At 40.4% G+C, this 17876-nt stretch overlaps 1 protein-coding gene across 6 annotated transcripts; it reads left to right on the forward strand.

Annotated features, from left to right (window-relative positions):
* The first annotated feature begins 69 nt into the window (after positions 1–69).
* On the forward strand, positions 70–16077 carry RWDD4 (RWD domain containing 4). Of its 6 annotated transcripts, XM_082715803.1 has the most exons (9): positions 70–307; positions 2928–3008; positions 5905–6014; positions 6097–6244; positions 7976–8093; positions 10501–10550; positions 11890–11931; positions 12875–12938; positions 14222–16077. In XM_082715803.1, exons 1-8 carry the CDS (start codon positions 284–286, stop codon positions 12908–12910), a joined length of 609 nt encoding a protein of 202 aa, XP_082571929.1. In that variant the 5' UTR covers positions 70–283; the 3' UTR covers positions 12911–12938; positions 14222–16077. The 6 variants fall into 6 exon arrangements, with proteins under 6 accessions (XP_082571929.1, XP_082571930.1, XP_082571928.1 ...); XM_082715804.1 differs by lacking the exon at positions 12875–12938; XM_082715802.1 differs by lacking the exons at positions 11890–11931; positions 12875–12938 and having other exon boundaries at positions 10501–10692.
* Positions 16078–17876: the final 1799 nt, after the last annotated feature.

Consider the following 17876-nt stretch of genomic DNA (forward strand, 5'->3'; position numbering starts at 1 on the left):
GGAAGAAGGAGGAGGAGGAGCCTCGGCGGCACCGCCCCGCAGCGTCTCCCCGGCGGCCCCGGCGCCCCACCCTCCGCGGCCTCGGGGTCCCCGCCCACACACCCCCCGCGGGCGGCTTCGCGCTGCCCGAAGGCCGGGGGCGCGCGTGACTCTCGTCTGCGGCGCCAGGGGTGTGCCTCCCGCAGACCAGGCTCGGAAGGGGGACGCCCCGGGCGCGGGGCCACTGCTCTCGCTTTCTCGTGGTCGCAGACGCCCTCCCGGGGGGCGTCCCGCGGCCGGCGCGATGAGTGCCAACGAGGACCAGGAGGTGAGTCCCGCTGGCTGAATGCCCCTTTCCCCGGGCGGACGCGGCGCCTCGGCTCCGAGGGAGGCGGCTGAGCCCCCGAGGCCGGGCTGGGACCGGGCGCCGGCACGAGCGGCCCCGCACGTGCCTTCGCCCCTCGAGCGGACAGAGCCTTGGCTGGGGTGCCCCAAGTTTCCGGGTGCCCTGCGAGGAGAGGCCAGGCACGCGGCAACGGGAAGGCGCCGCCTCTGCCTCCGCTCCTCCCGGGAGTTTTCAGTTTTGCAAGCCCGGGGGTGGCCCCACGCCACCTTAATAACAAGGATGAGTGTCCTTGGAAGGCGACCCAGTGCTCTTGCCTCGCCTTCAGTCCCCAGGGTTCCTGTTCAGCCTCTTGCAATCTGATCACCTTAAAAATTTTTAAAATCTCCTGGCTGGTAGGGACAGACTGAGCTGAGTTAAATTTCCAGTGGAGGAAAATCATGACACAAAGTGTCACCGATTTCTGGCCTTTTTGTTTGGTGGAATCAGTTATCCATCTGGTCGTTGTCCGGTGGAAATGAAGGCTGTTTTGAGCGAACACGTACCGTCCGACTCGTATAGTTTATGCTCCGCGATTTTCTCATGAAATGCCACTATGACACTGAATCATGTGATCGGGGAATGATACAGGTCATCTCTAGGGGAGCCACCTAATGGTGTAATGCGTCCAGAGTTTTGCAAAGGTAAAGTGGATGCCCTGGGGCTGCCCGGTGAGCGTGGGGTAGAATCCGAACTAGAATGCGAGCCTCCTACCCAAGTAATTCACTCTTCATTTAGAATATGTTTGTTCAAAGTTAGCACTTTTACAAGATAGATGTGATAGAATCTCTGGAATGGAAGTTACCTTGAAAGGACCCAAAGGGCAACAAGCTGGTTGATACCTGAAATCGCTTCTAAACTGTTGTTGCCAAGTGAGTTTCTAAGTCCAGGCGCCTGGAGTGTATCATGTCCTGTTTCTCAAAGTTTGGCCCATGGAACACTGCCTTAGACTCATCCGGGTGGTGGTTAGAAAAACAAGTGCCTGTACTGTACCTCAGATTTACTGGATTGAAGTTCCCGGGGGGGCCAAGGGATGTCCATTTTAACAACAGAATTCCATTCTTCCGCACGATTGATTTTCAGAGCTTTGAAATGTTTCCTGCCCCATTTTTTCCGATGCCCTCTGCTCCTACTAAATGATTCCTTTTCGCTTTTTCTCCATATGTCCGTTCTTTTTGTTCCTTGTCTTGGAATTGTGTATTTGTGGACAGATTATAAATTTATTTATGTCCCTTTTTAAAATTGTGGCATCACTGTTTTCTAGTTTCTGTCAATTACAGCCCATTAAGTGCTCTGTGCAAAACAATTTCTTTCTTCCTCTACTGTGTTTAGGTATCTAAAGACATGTTCTTCCACTTACCCTATAAAATTTCCTCTTCTAAGATGGTTTTTCTAGGACACTTTGAATTTTTATTCAGCCACCAGCATGATTCACTATTCCATCAAATTGTCATTCATCAGTTTCATAAGCCTGCCTTCAGTTTTTGTTCCTGTCCTACTCACTAGTTGAAATGCAAGAAAGGATTAAGGGTAGGAGGAGTAGCCCAATATTTTGAGTAAGTTGACTCTTTCTAATCTCATCTTGGTTCTTGAATCCAGTTGAAATCCGGTATTTTTTTCACGTGAAGGTAGCAAGAGAAACCCAGGTAGACCTGGGTTCTGTGCCTTTCCTCAATGTACCAATCAAGTTATCCTCTCTAACATTTTTGTTTACATTTATCTTGCTTTTCACATGCTTGCCAAGGCTTAGGGACTGCTACTCTTTATTCTCCTTGGCCCCCACGAATTATTTCCTTAATAATCTATTCTAAAATTTTGTCTCCCTTTAATTTGTAGCATTCACAATGTGCATCTTTTTGAAAACTAAAGGATGTATCAAAGTACTGTCTTTCTTTGCTTCTCTTCTTCAGGTGCTCCTCGGTAATTCCAACAGTCTTTGAGTTTTCCCATTTGTCAGTCCACAGTGTTCTAAGAAATATTTCCAGGCAAGGATTATTAGTTACATTTTCGCTTGAAGTCCTTTTTATCCCATCTTGGGTAGATTCTCGTCAAACCTCTTTCTAACCATCATTTTAAGTTCTTTTTGTGATCTGCAGGTGTTTTTTTCAAATTTCATATCATTCTGTGGGAAGGATTTCAAACATAAATAATACATGTAAATAGTGGGGTAATACTGTGTTTTGTATTTCCCATTTCCAAGTGTAACGCTCTTTCTATCCTAGCCTAGGACACATGATCTAAAGTTACTTTAAACTGACTTATTTTTCTCCCGGGTAGAAAGGAGAAGATAAGATATTCTTTACAGGATTGAAGGAAGAACGAGTGAGACAGTGCGCTCTAAAATGCTCAGGAGTTCCTGGCACATAACTTTGAAGGAAGTATTAGTATTCACATTGTGTTACTATTTGCACATATATTATATACCTTTATTATAAACATCAAAGGCCATAAAAGTAACTAAACTTTACATAGTTGAGTGGGCTTGAATCAGAAACTAAACACCCTCTATGTTTAATCCATTTATACCACTAAACAAAACTCATTTGATACATTTATTTTTTTCCAGATGGAACTGGAAGCTCTGCGTTCCATTTATGAAGGAGACGAAAGTTTCCGGGAGTTAAGTCCAGTTTCCTTTCAATATAGGGTAAGACATGACATGACTAGGAGCCCTTGCTACTTTGCTAGAAAAGATTGAGGGTTGCTGAAAGTGCTTTTATTTTTTTAATGATTTTGGTTTTTTAAATTCAACTGTGTAAACCAATTACCTCTTTGGATTTTCCGAAGCATTTGAATGAAAGCTCATCACCGTGACATCAATTATTTTTAACTTTGGGGAACCATTCAGAAACTTTTTTAAAAACTAAGAGAAACTTGTTTTTATTGTGAGAGAATGATCAAAGGTTAGAAATGGAAGAAACCTTAGAAGTTACATGGTCTTGCCTTCTAACCTTAAAGATCGTGTCTCTAAGTCATAACTTCCCAAGCTTTCCCAGCTGATGCTGATAAATACTAGAATTAAAATCCTGGTTTCTATTCCAAGTCTAGTATTATTTTCCCCACCCTATGATATAGTCAAGAAAAGTTGATACTTTCCTAATTCTGTATTAACAATATGTGTGAATATTTTTTTACATATTCTTTAAAAGGGAGTTTGTCCATAACTGTTCTCAACATGAAACATTACCAGTATCTTGTTTTGTAAGTAAATAACAGAAACCAGCTCTCCAGATGATTATAAGCAGTAGTGGTGTGAGAAAGCTTTTCGGTCCAAGACTTACAGTTATTCACATCATCAATTCAAATAAATTATGTGATAAGGGATTCTTATATGTCATTATTACAGACTGTTAGAGAAGATAAGTTCTTTATCATTACTTTCTTTAGAGACTCTCCCGTCTCCTTGGCTCCTTCAAGCTCAACAGCCCTTACACCACTCCATAGATAAAACAACAAAAAAACTTAATGGCCAAGGTTAACACTGGGGTCAAGTGCTAGGCCCTTCCATATGAATCCAGCTGCCTCCCCAGAGGTCCCCAAGCACTGCCACTTTCCCCTTAGCATATGGGAGATTGAGAACTGCCCCGTACTTCCCTAAACATCTGTATTAACAAGTGTGGTCCCTTGTTGACACAGTATATGGAACGTAGTAGGACGTGTGTGTGTCCTACAGGATGGATTCTCCGCTGTGACCACAGGATGGATCTCAAGGGAATAAAACATGAAATTTGGAAACCTTGTATGTGTTGAGAGCCAGAGGACAAGGATACAGGTCTGACTGGGTCCTGGTCAGGCCCCCTCAGTTCCTGTTTAGCAGACTGGTTCAGTAACCTCCTAGACCATTCTCCCCTTTCAGTTTGGTCTGAAGCTTGCCTCCACACCCCACCAGTAGTCCTGCAGATGACTAGGTGACTCTCTGAAACACATTAGTTACCCCATTCCTTCGTTGAGAAGCGTTTCTGCATGGGTTTCTCCTACCTATAAAATGGGATTAAATTCCTCAGCTTGACACTCAGGGCCCTTCTGTTTGGTTCAAACTGCCTCTCCAGACTTTCCCTGCCACTACCGTCCGTTAGACCCAGTAGCCTGTGGACCATTTCCCTGCATTTTTTAATATTGTGCCCATGGGCACATCTTTTGCTCCCCGCTCACCTCACGCCCCTCATCCAACCTACTTCTTCTTTAATGCCTACCTCAGGCTCCTCTGTGACATATTTGGGCCTCCTCTTCTAGCTCTCTCTTGACTTCAAAGCAGAATTGGCCATTCCCCATTTCTTCCTACTTTGTTCTGTGTCTTTTTTAAACTTTTAATCATGCAGCAGTTTCATGAGTTACTTAAATCTCTGCTCCCCTTGAAGACAGGAATGGTCTTATCTCTGTTTTTGTATTTTCTGTACCTTGCACTATAGGGGGCACAGGGCCCCCCCACTTCTACACACACCTTGCGTAAGGACTTAGTAGACTGCATAGAGCAAGTAACTTTTATCACGTTTTCATTATCTCTGTATTTGAAACACAAGCATAAACCAATGATGTCATCAACTTATGTAAATATATATCAACAGGTCCCTAAGATTATTTGACATAATTTCTAAGCCTCACCTTATTTTGGTGTGTCTTGTGGCTGATGCTGAGGGGAAGGGAATAAAAATTAGTGGTCAGAGAATAAAGGGCAAGTAAAAATATTACAGAGGAGATTGGCATAGCCCTTTGCAAGGATGAGATGCTGACTCATGAATCATTCCATAATTTTATTAGAAAAATCACCATTTTGCAACCACCAATATGATGATCATTTCAGGCAAGGCTCATTAATGGATGTTAAAAACTTCGAAAAGTTGTGGGGAAAGCAAAAGAAATAGGAAAGACATTTTTAAGTTATTCAGGTGAAGAGGGTCAAAAGTTACAAACTTCTAGCTATAAAAAAATGAGGGATTTAATGCATAGCATGGTGACTGTAGTTAGTAACATAGTATTGCATATTTGAAGGTTGCATAGAGAGTAGATCTTGAAAGTTCTCACCTAGCCCAAGGCTCTCCTGAACCTTATCTCTTTACCTTTCCCTTTTTTTTCCTCTAAATTTTACATTTCCTTTTTTGGTCTTGGAATTGTGCTAAAGTGTATCCATCCCTCCTTCTTAAGGCCTCGTCTGATTTGGCAATTGGAAAACGTAGGGCGAAGATTGGGCCTTTCAAGTTCGTGGATTGTTATTTTTGTCCATTCTCTTCCTTTCCCCCACAATTGATATGTATTCTTTGTCCTCAGAAAGCTTTGATGGAAACAAAAATTTATATTAGACATTCTTGATACTGGAAAAAGCCAGAGGGCTGGTTGGAGAGAAAGATTGTGGACACCAAGTCAGATTATGACTATGGCTCTCAACCCCTGGCAGGCCTCAGCCTGTACCCTGAACTTTCCAGAATACAATGTTTCTGATCTGATTATGAGAATTGGCAGTGATTCATCATTTTCAAAGTCATAATTAAATAAATATTCTGTCTTTGTGTCACTTTCTACAAGCCTAAGATTTCCCTTTTCTTCAGATAGGTGAAAATGGTGATCCCAAAGCCTTCTTAATAGAGATTTCCTGGACAGAAACATATCCCCAAACACCTCCAATTATATCTATGAACGCTTTTTTTAACAACACCATGTGAGTAGTGTTCCGTTTTCATTGTTTTTTGTAACACTGTCGCTTACTTTTCTCTCAGCCATGTATTTCTTGTGCATTATAGATCGTCAGCTGTAAAGCAGAGCATATTAGCCAAGTTACAGGAAGCCGTGGAGGTCAATCTTGGGACTGCCATGACCTACACGTTGTTTGAATATGCCAAGGACAATAAAGACCAGTTCATGGAGAATCATCAGCCTGTGAATTCTACGGTGAGCTTGTGCTTTGTTTTGGCTTCACTCTCCTACTAATTCGTCCTTACTAGGTAGTATTTTTTTTTTTGTAATTGAAAGATTTCTTGTTAGACTGAAAATGAGTTAGGGGCACCTGGGTGGCTCAGTCGGGGTTAAGTGTCTACTTTCGGTTTAGGTCATGATCCTAGAGTCCTGGGGTCGAGCCCTGCATCGGGCTCTCTGCTCCGCTCATGCTTTCTCTCACTCTCTCACATAAATAAATAAAATCTTTAAAAATAAAGAAATAAATAAAACAAGTTACATCTGAGTTAAGTAATAGTGAATTCAAGGTTTCTCAGTGCCTATTTAACTTTAAAAATGAAATCATATCCTATAAATCTTACCCTTCCTGTGAGATTAGAATACTTCCCATGCCCACCACAACTGAGGTGCTGTTGAACCAAATATTTGTTTAAATGTATTAACCATATTTGACGTCTCCATAAAGCTCAGATGGAGGATTTCGTACGCGGCGCCCAAATATGTTGGAAATTGCTTTCTTCAGGAGCCTTCTTTAGCTGGGAATAATCTTGTCCCAGTTCGCTCTGAACGTGGTACAAGCTTTAAGAGACTTCATGAATAGGAAAACAGTTCTTTTATTTCTAGAAGGATTTTAGGAAATCATCACCTTTTATGCCGCAAGCATCTCTTTTTCGAACCCTTTGCACCCAGTCCTGTGCCAAGAGACTTTCCAAGGCCAGAGTCCATTGAGTTCTGTAAAGCAGGCCGGCGGCTTCCTGACAGCGAAGGCTCTGGGTCTTCTACCTGAGCAGCTCTGGCTGCCGCATTCCTGACGCCACAGGAATTCCTGAGCTGTGGGCAGCTCTCGAGCGGGAGAAAGTGGTAGCAGAGCCGGGGGACGGCGGGCCCCACCAGGCAGCCCTGAAAACCCTCACCGCTCCTCGCTGCATCACTGACCCTGAGACTTTGTTTTGGTCAGGGCAGGGGCCGCTGTCTTACCCTCACTGTGCTCAGTTTCTTCTTCTGTCCAGCGGGGATTATGGTAGCTTCTGCCTCGTAAGAGTCGAGTAAGGGTCAGACCAGGGTGTACAATATTTACAGCAATGCTTGGCACCTAGTAAGAATTTCAAATTTTGCCTATCACACTCTGATTACGTGAATCCAAATTAAAATATTTTTCTTTTTCTTTTTTTTAAAGATTGTATTTATTTATTGGGTGGGGGGGGCAGAGGGAAGGGGAGAGATCATCTCAAGCAGACTCTGCTGTAAGCACGGAGCCCGACACAGGGCATGATCTCACAACCCTGAGATCGTGACCTGAGCCAAAATCAGCGGTCACACACTGAACCAACTGAGCCACACAGGCGCCCCCAAAATATTTTTCTTCATTCATGAAGATTTTCTTCATTTCTTCAGGGAATCCGGGTTTTCTAGGTAGGCATATGTGATTTTTCTAAAGACATACTTAAAATTCCAAATAAAGCAAATTAACTGAATTACAAAATTACCTTAGAACTTCAGAGCTTCAACATAATGCTGGTATCGGGTCTTATTTCTCAGAGGCTTGGTTATAACAATGGAACTAACATCATGTAAGTCTCTCTATGGAAACGTTTAGAAGAATGAAAGCAATGTACGAATGGCACCTGATCTAATAAATGGATATTATAATGCAGCATTATTTTACTTTACAGATCTAATTCAGTAAGTTTTAAGGCATTAGTACAGGAATTATTTGTTTTTTTCTAGATACCCATAAGCAGTATCATCTCCGTTGAAACTCCTAATACAGCCCCATCAAGTAAGAAAAAAGAGAAAAAAGAACAGCTTTCAAAAGCCCAGAAACGTAAGCTGGCAGATAAAACAGGTTTGTGTTTATTTTATTTTATTTTTTTAATAACACACAGAAATGGGTTGCTTTTTAGTGTGATGTGAGTGCTTAATAAGTATATTTCGAGTTCGAGGAGTAGTTCTCTGTTCTTCATTCTTGGAACACTTGGATCAGACACTGTCTTATGTCACAGATGTATATGGAAGATATTTACCACTACTTCACCGCAAGAGCTCACCATTTGAGGAGAAGGTAAGTGAGTGGCAGAATAACTATAAATGGGTCTTGAGGGTGAGAAACAGAATAGCATACAGAAGTGTGTCCTACCTTGTATCGAAAGTCCCATGTCTGGGACTTTCCTGTTTGTTTACCTCTCTGGCAGGTACGTGCATTACTAAAAATTCTTTGAACTGTAGCTTTCATTTGAAATGAAGTCTGCTGTACCATTAGGTCTTAGCACAATAAATAATATACTGTTTTTGTCTGTTGATTTATTTAAATAATTTGCATAAGATTTAAGAATAGAATTTCTGGGGGCGCCTGGGTGGCTCAGTGGGTTAAGCCGCTGCCTTCGGCTCAGGTCATGATCTCAGGGTCCTGGGATCGAGTCCCGCATCGGGCTCTCTGCTCAGCAGGGAGCCTGCTTCCCTCTCTCTCTCTCTCTCTCTCTCTGCCTGCCTCTCCGACTACTTGTGATTTCTCTCTGTCAAATAAATAAATAAAATCTTTAAAAAAAAAAAAAAAGAATAGAATTTCTGTGTTCTAAACCAGAGTCATTTTGTGGACTTCTAGAAGAGAATTATAAATTCCACCTCATATCACCAATAATATTTGATCTCTTTGTTTTTGCAAATTGGTATCGATCTGTCAATTTTTTTTTCCAATTGAGGAAATATATATATTTATATACTTATACATAAGTGTGTCCATGTATACTGTTGTCTGTATCTGTGTATGTGTGTGTGTGTGTATTCTTGGTATAAGGTTACAAGTTGCCCTTGATTGAAAAGAACTGACCCTTTGGTGAGGAAGTTTAAAATAATGCCCTTTTATAAAATGATGGCAGGTATTTTGTTTTTGTTTTGTTTAATGTCCTATGTGGCAGAACAAAAAGATACCAACCTTTGTTGGCCCTCAGAACACATTTTTGAAGTCATAATGGTTTGTGAAATAACAAATCTGGGGCTCCATTATACCTAACATTAAAGCATGAATAACCAAAGCACTGAATTGTTAGTCATTGCAATCTCTTTTCTAGGATGTTGGTTAATTTCTTTGTTAATGCTGTAGCATTTCTGCCCATTAGTTCATTACCTGTCGCTTTCATACACAATGACCTATGATTATTCCTTTCATTACTGTTTCCCCAACTCCATCTCTTTTGATGATGCTCACCTGAAAGGCATTATCTTTCTATAGTTGTGGTGCAGGAGTTAGTGACTTGGAACTTGCATTTTAAATAAAACTTACCGTGGGTAAGTTTTCATTAATAAAATTGGTGATCTGCCCCACACCCCTTACAACCAATAAACAGTTGGATAAGATTCTTACTGGCATAAAGGACAAGAGAGCCATTAGCATCTAAGATTGAGGTCCAGTAATACTTCTTCTGTCCTGTAAGAAATCAGGAGGTTAGTTTCTGTTTCCCTTATGTAAAATTAATCTATTTGTTTTGAATGCAAATTTTGATGATTTCATAAAATGAGATGTATATAGCAATATCAAGCATAAAGGAAATCACGTCTTTTTAAACTAAAACACTTAATATTTATTAAACTATTCTTTAAGTTTGAATATTCTATTAAAAGAACAAAATCACTTTGTAAACTGTGAATTTTTTATGTAAAGTTTCAGCTTGTTTTCAGGCACTCCCAGCAGATTAAACACCTGTCAGATTAAACAATGTTAGGTTAAATAATGAATTTTTTATCAGACTACAAAAGTTAATAAATAAGTTGACTAGGCCTCCTCTTCGTCTGGAAGCCAGACATTGGTTTATAAGGACTCTTGTCTTGAGCCTAGCTTCGGAGTTTAAAAACCCTCACGAAGCAGTAAAGTAACACAACTCACTTAAATCAGCCGTGACCTTATTAAAAGGGTAGCATTGTACAAGTGCATGAAACTAGTAAGTTGATTAGCTCCTCTTCCTGGCATTTCCAACTCACCTCCATGTTTTTATCTTAATACCACAGTTTTGTCTTGAGCGGAAATGGGATAAATGTGAGAAGGGCGTACGTCTAAATCACTTTGCAGATATTCTGGGAATGGTGCTTTCAGTTCACAATGATGATAAACTAGTTTTCCAGCTTAATAGTACGTGATTTAAAATTTTAGTCTATTTGTTGTGTAGAGTGATATATAAAAGCTTATCTGTTAAGAGTATTCATTGCTTTAAAAATTACTGTCTGGTCTTAGAAATAAAGTTACTCTTTTTGTCCTGTAGATCACAAAGGAGAACTTCCTCGAGGATGGAACTGGGTTGATGTGGTGAAGGTATATAATACTTACATTCTGGGCTTTGAAACATTGTTATCGGTCTATCATCAAATAATGAAATTTATATCTTCCATTTTTTTTCTCCCCCCTCAACCTTTGAATTTTACTGGGATGGCTGTTTCCTTTTTTGCTTCAGCATGTAAGTATTTTTGAAGTATCTTTCCCGTTCTTTTCTTTCCTACACCTTCAGTTTTAGATTTTCTTTTCTTTTTATTTATTTTTTAGAAGATTTTATTTATTTATTTGACAGAGATCACAAGTAGGCAGAGAGGCAGGCAGAGAGAGCGAGAGGGGGAAGCAGTCTTCCTGCTGAGCAGAGAACCCAACGCAGGGCTCCATCCCAGGACTCTGGGATCAGGACTTGAGCCGAAGGCAGACGCTTAACCCACTGAGCCACGTAGGTGCCCCTAGATTTTTTTTTCTGAATAATGGAAAAATCTGTAGAACTACGCTATAAGTACCATAAAGTCTGACTGTCTATGTAAGTACATGTGAAGAATGAACACGTCTAACTGTGGATTGGCGGTAGTGTGGAAACAAGAAACAAAGCATTGAAAGAAGTGCTTTGATTTCTTAGTAGAAATTTGTATTTTTTTTTAAGATTTTATTTATTTATTTGACAGACAGAGATCATAAGTAGGCAGAGAAGCAGGCAGAGAGAGAGGGGGAAGCAGGCTCCCTGCCGAGCAGAGAGCCCAATGTGGGGCTTGATCCCAGAACCCTGGGATCATGACCTGAGCCGAAGGCAGAGGCTTTAACGCATTGAGCCACCCAGGCGCCCCCGTTTTTTTTTTTTTTTTTTTTTTAAGGGCAAACTCTAGATGGAGCTCCCATCATCGTCAAGAAGGATTTTCTGTTTTTCCTATTTAGAATTGTTTCTGTTTCACATTGAAGTTTTTTTTTTTTTGCCGACTTCTCTTGGTATTTTTCTTATTTGTAAGTTCCAGTATATTAAAGTGATGTTCAGTTAATCTTCTTCGTAGGACTTCATGAGTTTTGCATGCCAACTAGTGCCACTACTGCTGTGAGAAGATGTGATCCAAGGGTAGTTAAAGATTAGGATTTTAGTGGGGACCTAGAAATATGGGTAATTATAAGCAGTATATTCTCAGAGTTTATTTGAAAGTTTATTTGAAAGTTCATAGGGTACCTTTGCTGTAGAAACTGCTTAAAATAATCTTTGTGTCTAGTACAAGAATATTACCTGGGAATAGGGTGGGGTAAGCTAAGGTCGGAATAAAGAAGCAGTATTTCTGGTCTGCCTCCTGGACAAGGGGCTGCGCGCACAGGAGATGTCTGTGTGGGTGTGGCTTCTCCCGCCGGCTCATTTACCCAGGTCCCGCCTCCATGGATGCCTGATGGATACTTCATGTCCCAGGTGTGCTTGTATCTACCTCACCAACCAAGTTGTTTCACTCCTTTAAAATGCTTCAGGCTTCAGGGACGCCTGCATGGCCTAGTCCTTAAGCATCTGCCTTCTGCTCAGGCCGTGATCCCATAGTCCTGGGATCGAGCCCCGCATCAGGCTCCCTGATCTGCGGGGGGTCTGCTTCTCCCTTTCCCACTCACTCTGCTTCTGTTCCCTCTCTTGACGTGTCTTTCTCTATCAAATAAATAAATAAAATCTTAAAAAAAAGAAAGCTTCAAACTTCAGAATGGGAGTGCATCCTTTCCATGAAGTCGCCTGCAGCAGAAATTGGGCTCAAAAATATTCTGATTAATCCACAGGTGTTAGCGCTCCTCCTTCTCTAGCTCCAGAAATTTAGTTTCTCATATAAACTGATATATAATTTGTTAATATAAATTAGAATTTAATTGTTAATATAAATTAGAATTTCAAGAAATTTAAATGAAATAAAGATTTAAATAATCCAGTAATCTCGAGAAATAGACGAAGATATTTTGTAAGAGGAAAGTTATCACGTAGATGTGGTCTGGACTCAGAGTCTGTTACCCTAAACCAGTAGTTTCCAAGTGTGATCTTGGGATCCCTCGGAGGTCCTGGGGCCCTCTGGGTGTCAACAAGGTCAAAACTATTTACATCACAATGTTAAGATATTGTTGGCCTTTTTTTCCTCATTCTCACAGGTGAATTGTGGTGTTTACCAGAGGCCCAATGAAAAGTGATGACGCCATCACTAATACTCTTCTTTTAGAGCATTAATAGAATGTGTGCTTTTATATTGTGTTTTCCAGAATTTTCTAAGATAACGAGTAGGTTTAGAATCTAAGAATGTGCATTTTTATATTAACTCAGTTTGTTCTTAATACTGGTACTGTGTTTTTGTTTGCTGTTTCCTATTATACCTGCCTTACTATAGAAGCAGATTTGTGAAAAACCAGCGGTCTCCTGTTGAGCTCAGTAATAAAGAAGTTTGCAAAAATGTAAAAGAATACTATTCTTCGCATTAAGTCCTATTAATTTGTTTTAGAAAACACAGCTTTTCGTTTAAGAAATGTTGTTTGGTGATTACAAAATGGGTTTACTGTTATTTTTATTTTTACATGAATTAAAATTCTTCAGTTTTTCAAGCACTGCAGGTATAACATACACTTAAAAGAAAGTTCTTTAAGATCCTTGAAGTGGGAAGAGGAGCTGAGGCCAAAATGTTAGAACTTCTAGAAACTTAGCAGTTTCTACTTTTCACAGCTTCCCACATTCTCTGGGGTTCTCAGGGCTTGGGTTCAGTGGGGATTTCTTGGTGGCTCGGTCTTTATTCTGGTCAGAATTGTCTGTGTATTCTTTGGGAACTCTCCTCGCCCCATTTGCTAAATTCTGTAGATTTTTATCAGAAAAGACTTGCAATTTAAGATTTTAATCTCATTTTTTAAACTGTATTTAATTTATGTGGGGGTTTTTAACCACAATTTTTAAAAATTTTGAAGACTTTATTTGTGAAAATAATAGAAGAATGTCATTCATTTTGTAAATGGCACCTTTTGTGTATTCTTGGTTCCAATTTATTTCTTGGAAAGCTTTGAGGGATTTTTTTCTCCTCCTTGTTCTATTGAGGTTGTGGGGTTTTTCTGTTTTGGCTTTTTTGTTGTTGTTGTTAAGATTTTATTTATTTATTTGACAGAGCTCACAAGTAGGCAGAGAGAGAGGGTGAAGCCGGCTCCCTGCTGAGCAGAGAGCCCAATGTGGGGCTCGATCCCAGGACCCTGATTGAGATCATGACCTGCGCTAAAGGCAGAGGCTTTACCCACTGAGCTACCCAGGCGCCCTGAGGTTGTGTTTTTATTTTTTTTTATTTTTTAATTTTTTTTAAAGATTTTATTTATTTATTTGACAGAGAGAGATCACAAGTAGGCAGAGAGGCAGACAGAGAGAGAGGAAGGGAAGCAGGCCCCCCGTTGATCAGAGATCCCGATGCGGGACTCAATCTCAGGACCCCGAGATCATGACCTGAGCCGAAGGCAGTGGCTTAACCCACTGAGCCACCCAGGCACCCAGGTTGTATTTTTAAAGAATCCTTTTTAAAGTAGCTGAGCCTAAAGTTGACAAGTAGTTAAATATACTGAATGCAGTGAATGGTGTTAAGTTACAGGAAACTTGTTGCCTGTTGCTCTATCAACTGTAAATATTTGTCATAGTAAGTGAAAACAGTGAATTCAAATAACATGATAGCTTAATCTTGTTGATGATGTCTTTTTTCTCTTTTTTATAGTTAAGCAAAACTGGCTCTAAAGAAGACGAATAGTTCTTGGAATTGAAGACAAGGGAAAAACATCCTTTAAGAAGGAAACTGGGTTCAAAATCCTTCATTATTACTCTTTTCTGGTATTGAGGTGGCTTTTTATAAAACAATTTTTTTGTATGTTTCTTATGTAAAAAAAAAAATGTTTTAAGCTGAAAGTTCATGAAAAGATCTGGTTGTATTAAATTATTTTCACAAACTTGCCTTAATAAAAGGTGAAATGTTACCGTTTAGTATACTTTATGAAGATGGTTGATCTTTGTAAATGGACAAAATGGGAAAAAATAAATAATCAATGTGAATTAATGTGAATTTATATGATCTTATTCCAGTGGATTGGCTGTTTTTTAAAGGAGTAGGAAGCCCTTTTGAAACTCTCATCCCAGTGGATCAGAATACTGAGTAAACAGTTGCTCTGTGGTGTGATCCATTTTAATAGACTTCTCATCTTAATAAAGTCTTCATCTCTCCTTTCTCTTAATTACTGAAGCGTAAATTGCTCCAGAGAAATTTAAATACTAATATTTGAACTTACTACATAATATTCTTTGTAGTTCCTTTTTATTTTTCAAGGGTGAACCACTTCTTTCTTATTTTTAGTAAATGAGTATCTGTTCATACTCTTCTCTTCTTTTGGGTCATGATGTTTGACCATGAGAGTTTTCGGCTGTATGCGGAATAGGGGAATATAAAATAAATCTGCCAAATACATTCAGAAGCGTTTGAGTAGAAGTGCTGGTTCCCACTGAAAACATTTCTCTTTGCTGCATATACCAAGATGGGAGTAAAAGATGCCTTAATATTTAATTTTTGTATTTTGGGGAGACAGTGGTTTTAATAAATTCCTGTTTCTCTGCCACTGTGTGTTTTTGGTTCTCTCGCAACAGGTCTTCTAAATGGTTTAACATAAAACCACCTTTCAGGTCTTGTTTCTTTTCAAGTAGCCATGTGGATTTCTCAGGCTGAACATGTTTTCATAGTAATCAACGTAGAAGTGTTTCAAATGCTGAATCATAGTACAAGCTTGATTATTTTTTTTTAATCACGAGTAGGGTAACTGTTAGTGACATGTAACCAGGAAGTCACTGATGTGTTGTGTGACTTACGGTGACTACATTTACTCCCTGGCTGGAGAACCCTGAGAACTGCTGGTTCTAGAAGGGTAAACTGTTGGTTCCTCCAGCTACACCTGTGCAGCTCGGGTCTGACTTTTCAAAGAATAATGAACTTCTAAAGACATGTCCTTAGCATCAGAACAGTTTAAATAGTATGCGTGGCTTTTACTGGGCTAATATTAGGCTCAGTTAAATGGTTGGAGTTACACAGTAAATACAGTTATGGTAAAGAAGTGTCATCTGGTTTTCAAAAGCTAAATCACACTTTATATCTTGAACTAATAGAAGCATTACAATTCAAGACCACCGGAATACGCCAGTTCGTTTTTGGGGGTGTGTACGTGGTTTTTGTTGTGTTATTTGTTTGCTTGTTTTTAAAGAAACTGAAACTACAGATCTGCTCGTGGAACAAATTGTGTTTTGCTCTGAAGATTCTGAAGTTGTTCAGGCTTACTGTGGTTCAAAGATGACAAAGAATAATGCTAGTTAAATGCCAATGAACTATTTTTACTCTTTTTTATATGAAATGTACAAATTTGGGGGGTGATGGTGGCAGCAGGGCCTCTGACCACCTTCTCTAAAGCACTGGAACATTCTCATCTGTTTTACCACTGTCTATTCAACACTCCCAGTATATTTTCTCCAAGTCTGTCTACCTAAAACTGTATGGAATGGCATAAATAATGAGCAATAAAACCAGAATTATACACAGTGGCTTCTCTGTGTTTATTTCAAGTTGATAGAGAATTGTTGATTTTACAAATTTGCACAGACTTACGGTGTAAGGTGCACCCTCCTTCAAAATGTTGGATTGAGAAAGAATTGTTTCATGAGTTGACAAGAAGCTAAAGGATACCCAGTCTTTTTTTTTTTTTTTGACAGATCACAAGTAGGCATAGAGTCAGACAGAGAGAGAGAGGAGGAAGCAGGCTCCCTGCTGAGCAGAGTGTCAATGCGGGACTCGATCCCAGGACCCTGAGATCATGACCTGAGCCAAAGGCAGCAGCTTAACCCACTGAGCCACCCAGGTGCCCTTAAAAAAAATTTTTTTTTTGAATATGTTTTTGGATTGATTTATTTGAGAGAGACCATGAGCACAAGCTTGGGGAAGCAGAGGGAGAAGCAGACTCCCCACTGAGCAGGGAGCCCCACCTAAGACCCTGGGATCATGCCCTGAGCCGAAGGCAGGCGCTCAACCGACCGAGCCACCCAGGTGTCCCAACCTTGGAATCTTTCTGCATTATTTCTTCACAGCCCCCCCCCCCCCATTTTAGGTTGGCTGGGTGATTTGAGCTTTCCAGAAGTTCTGCTTGATAACTGCTCGTGTGCCATCCCAGACCCTGTTTCAGAAGAGACCAGTTAGGACAGAGATGTGGCCGGTGTTCCAGAGGGTAATCTGAGATATCTGAGAGCGGTTTAAAAAGAATGAATTTAGAAATCATGCTACGTCATAACAGATTTGTTTTGTCATTGGTTAGTCCGCAGAATAAAAATATAACAAGAGGCATTATCTGGTAGGGATTATCTGGTAATCTGGGATTCTAAATTCAGTGTTTCCAATTATGTGACAAAATAATAAAGAATTGGTCAATAATCTGAAGATTTTGTGTGTGTGTGGGATCCATTAGTGAAGAAACTCACTAATGAGTTTTTTTTTTCCCTAAGATTTTATTTATTAGAGAGAGAGAGGGAACACAAGCTAGAGGGAGTGGGAGAGGGAGAAGCAGGCTTGGCGCCGAGCAGGGAGCCTGGTGTGGGGCTCGTTCCCAGGACCCTGCGATCATGACCTGAGCCGGAGCCAGATGCTTCACGACTGAGCCACCCAGGCGCCCCTCACTGAGGGTCTTTAACCGAAATTTTCCTGATGGAATGGAAGAGAACAAAATTCAACAGAAAATACCAGTGCATATCACATGTCTTAAGGGTCTTTGCGTGCATGTGACCTGTTGTTTTGGTTTGGGGTATGTTTGTGCAGTACTGTATAAAATTTATTCTTAAAGATACTCATGGCAAAAAAAAAGTATGAAAAGCACTGATTAAAAAAAAAAAAAAGAAAAGTACTGATCAGAGCATATGCCTTCGGCTCAGGTCATGATCCCAGGGTCTTAGGATGGAGTCCCACGTGGGGCTCCCTGCTCAGTGGGGAGTCCACTGTCTCCCTCTAACTCTCCCTCTGTGTTCTCCCACTCTCTCTCTCTCTCTCTCTCAAATAAATAAAATCTTTTAAAAATTTTTTAGGAAATTTTAAATAATTTTTTAAAACTTTGCATCCAGTGACACACAATGTGACATTCTTTTCAGGCGTACAGCGTGGCGATCATCGTGTGCGCTGTGCGGGCTTTACCGTCCACATGACAGCCTTAGAACAAGGAACTGCGAGGGCTAACGCCTCAATCAGTAACAACTACAACAGCTTTAACTTCTGACCGATAGAACCAAACATAAGAAAATATATCCTATTCTCCCATTCCTCGAGAAAGAATCATTTTCTTCCTGGGCTTCCCGTATAA

This window comes from Mustela nivalis, assembly GCF_964662115.1.
Source record: "Mustela nivalis genome assembly, chromosome: 20".
Classification (NCBI taxonomy): domain Eukaryota; kingdom Metazoa; phylum Chordata; class Mammalia; order Carnivora; family Mustelidae; genus Mustela; species Mustela nivalis.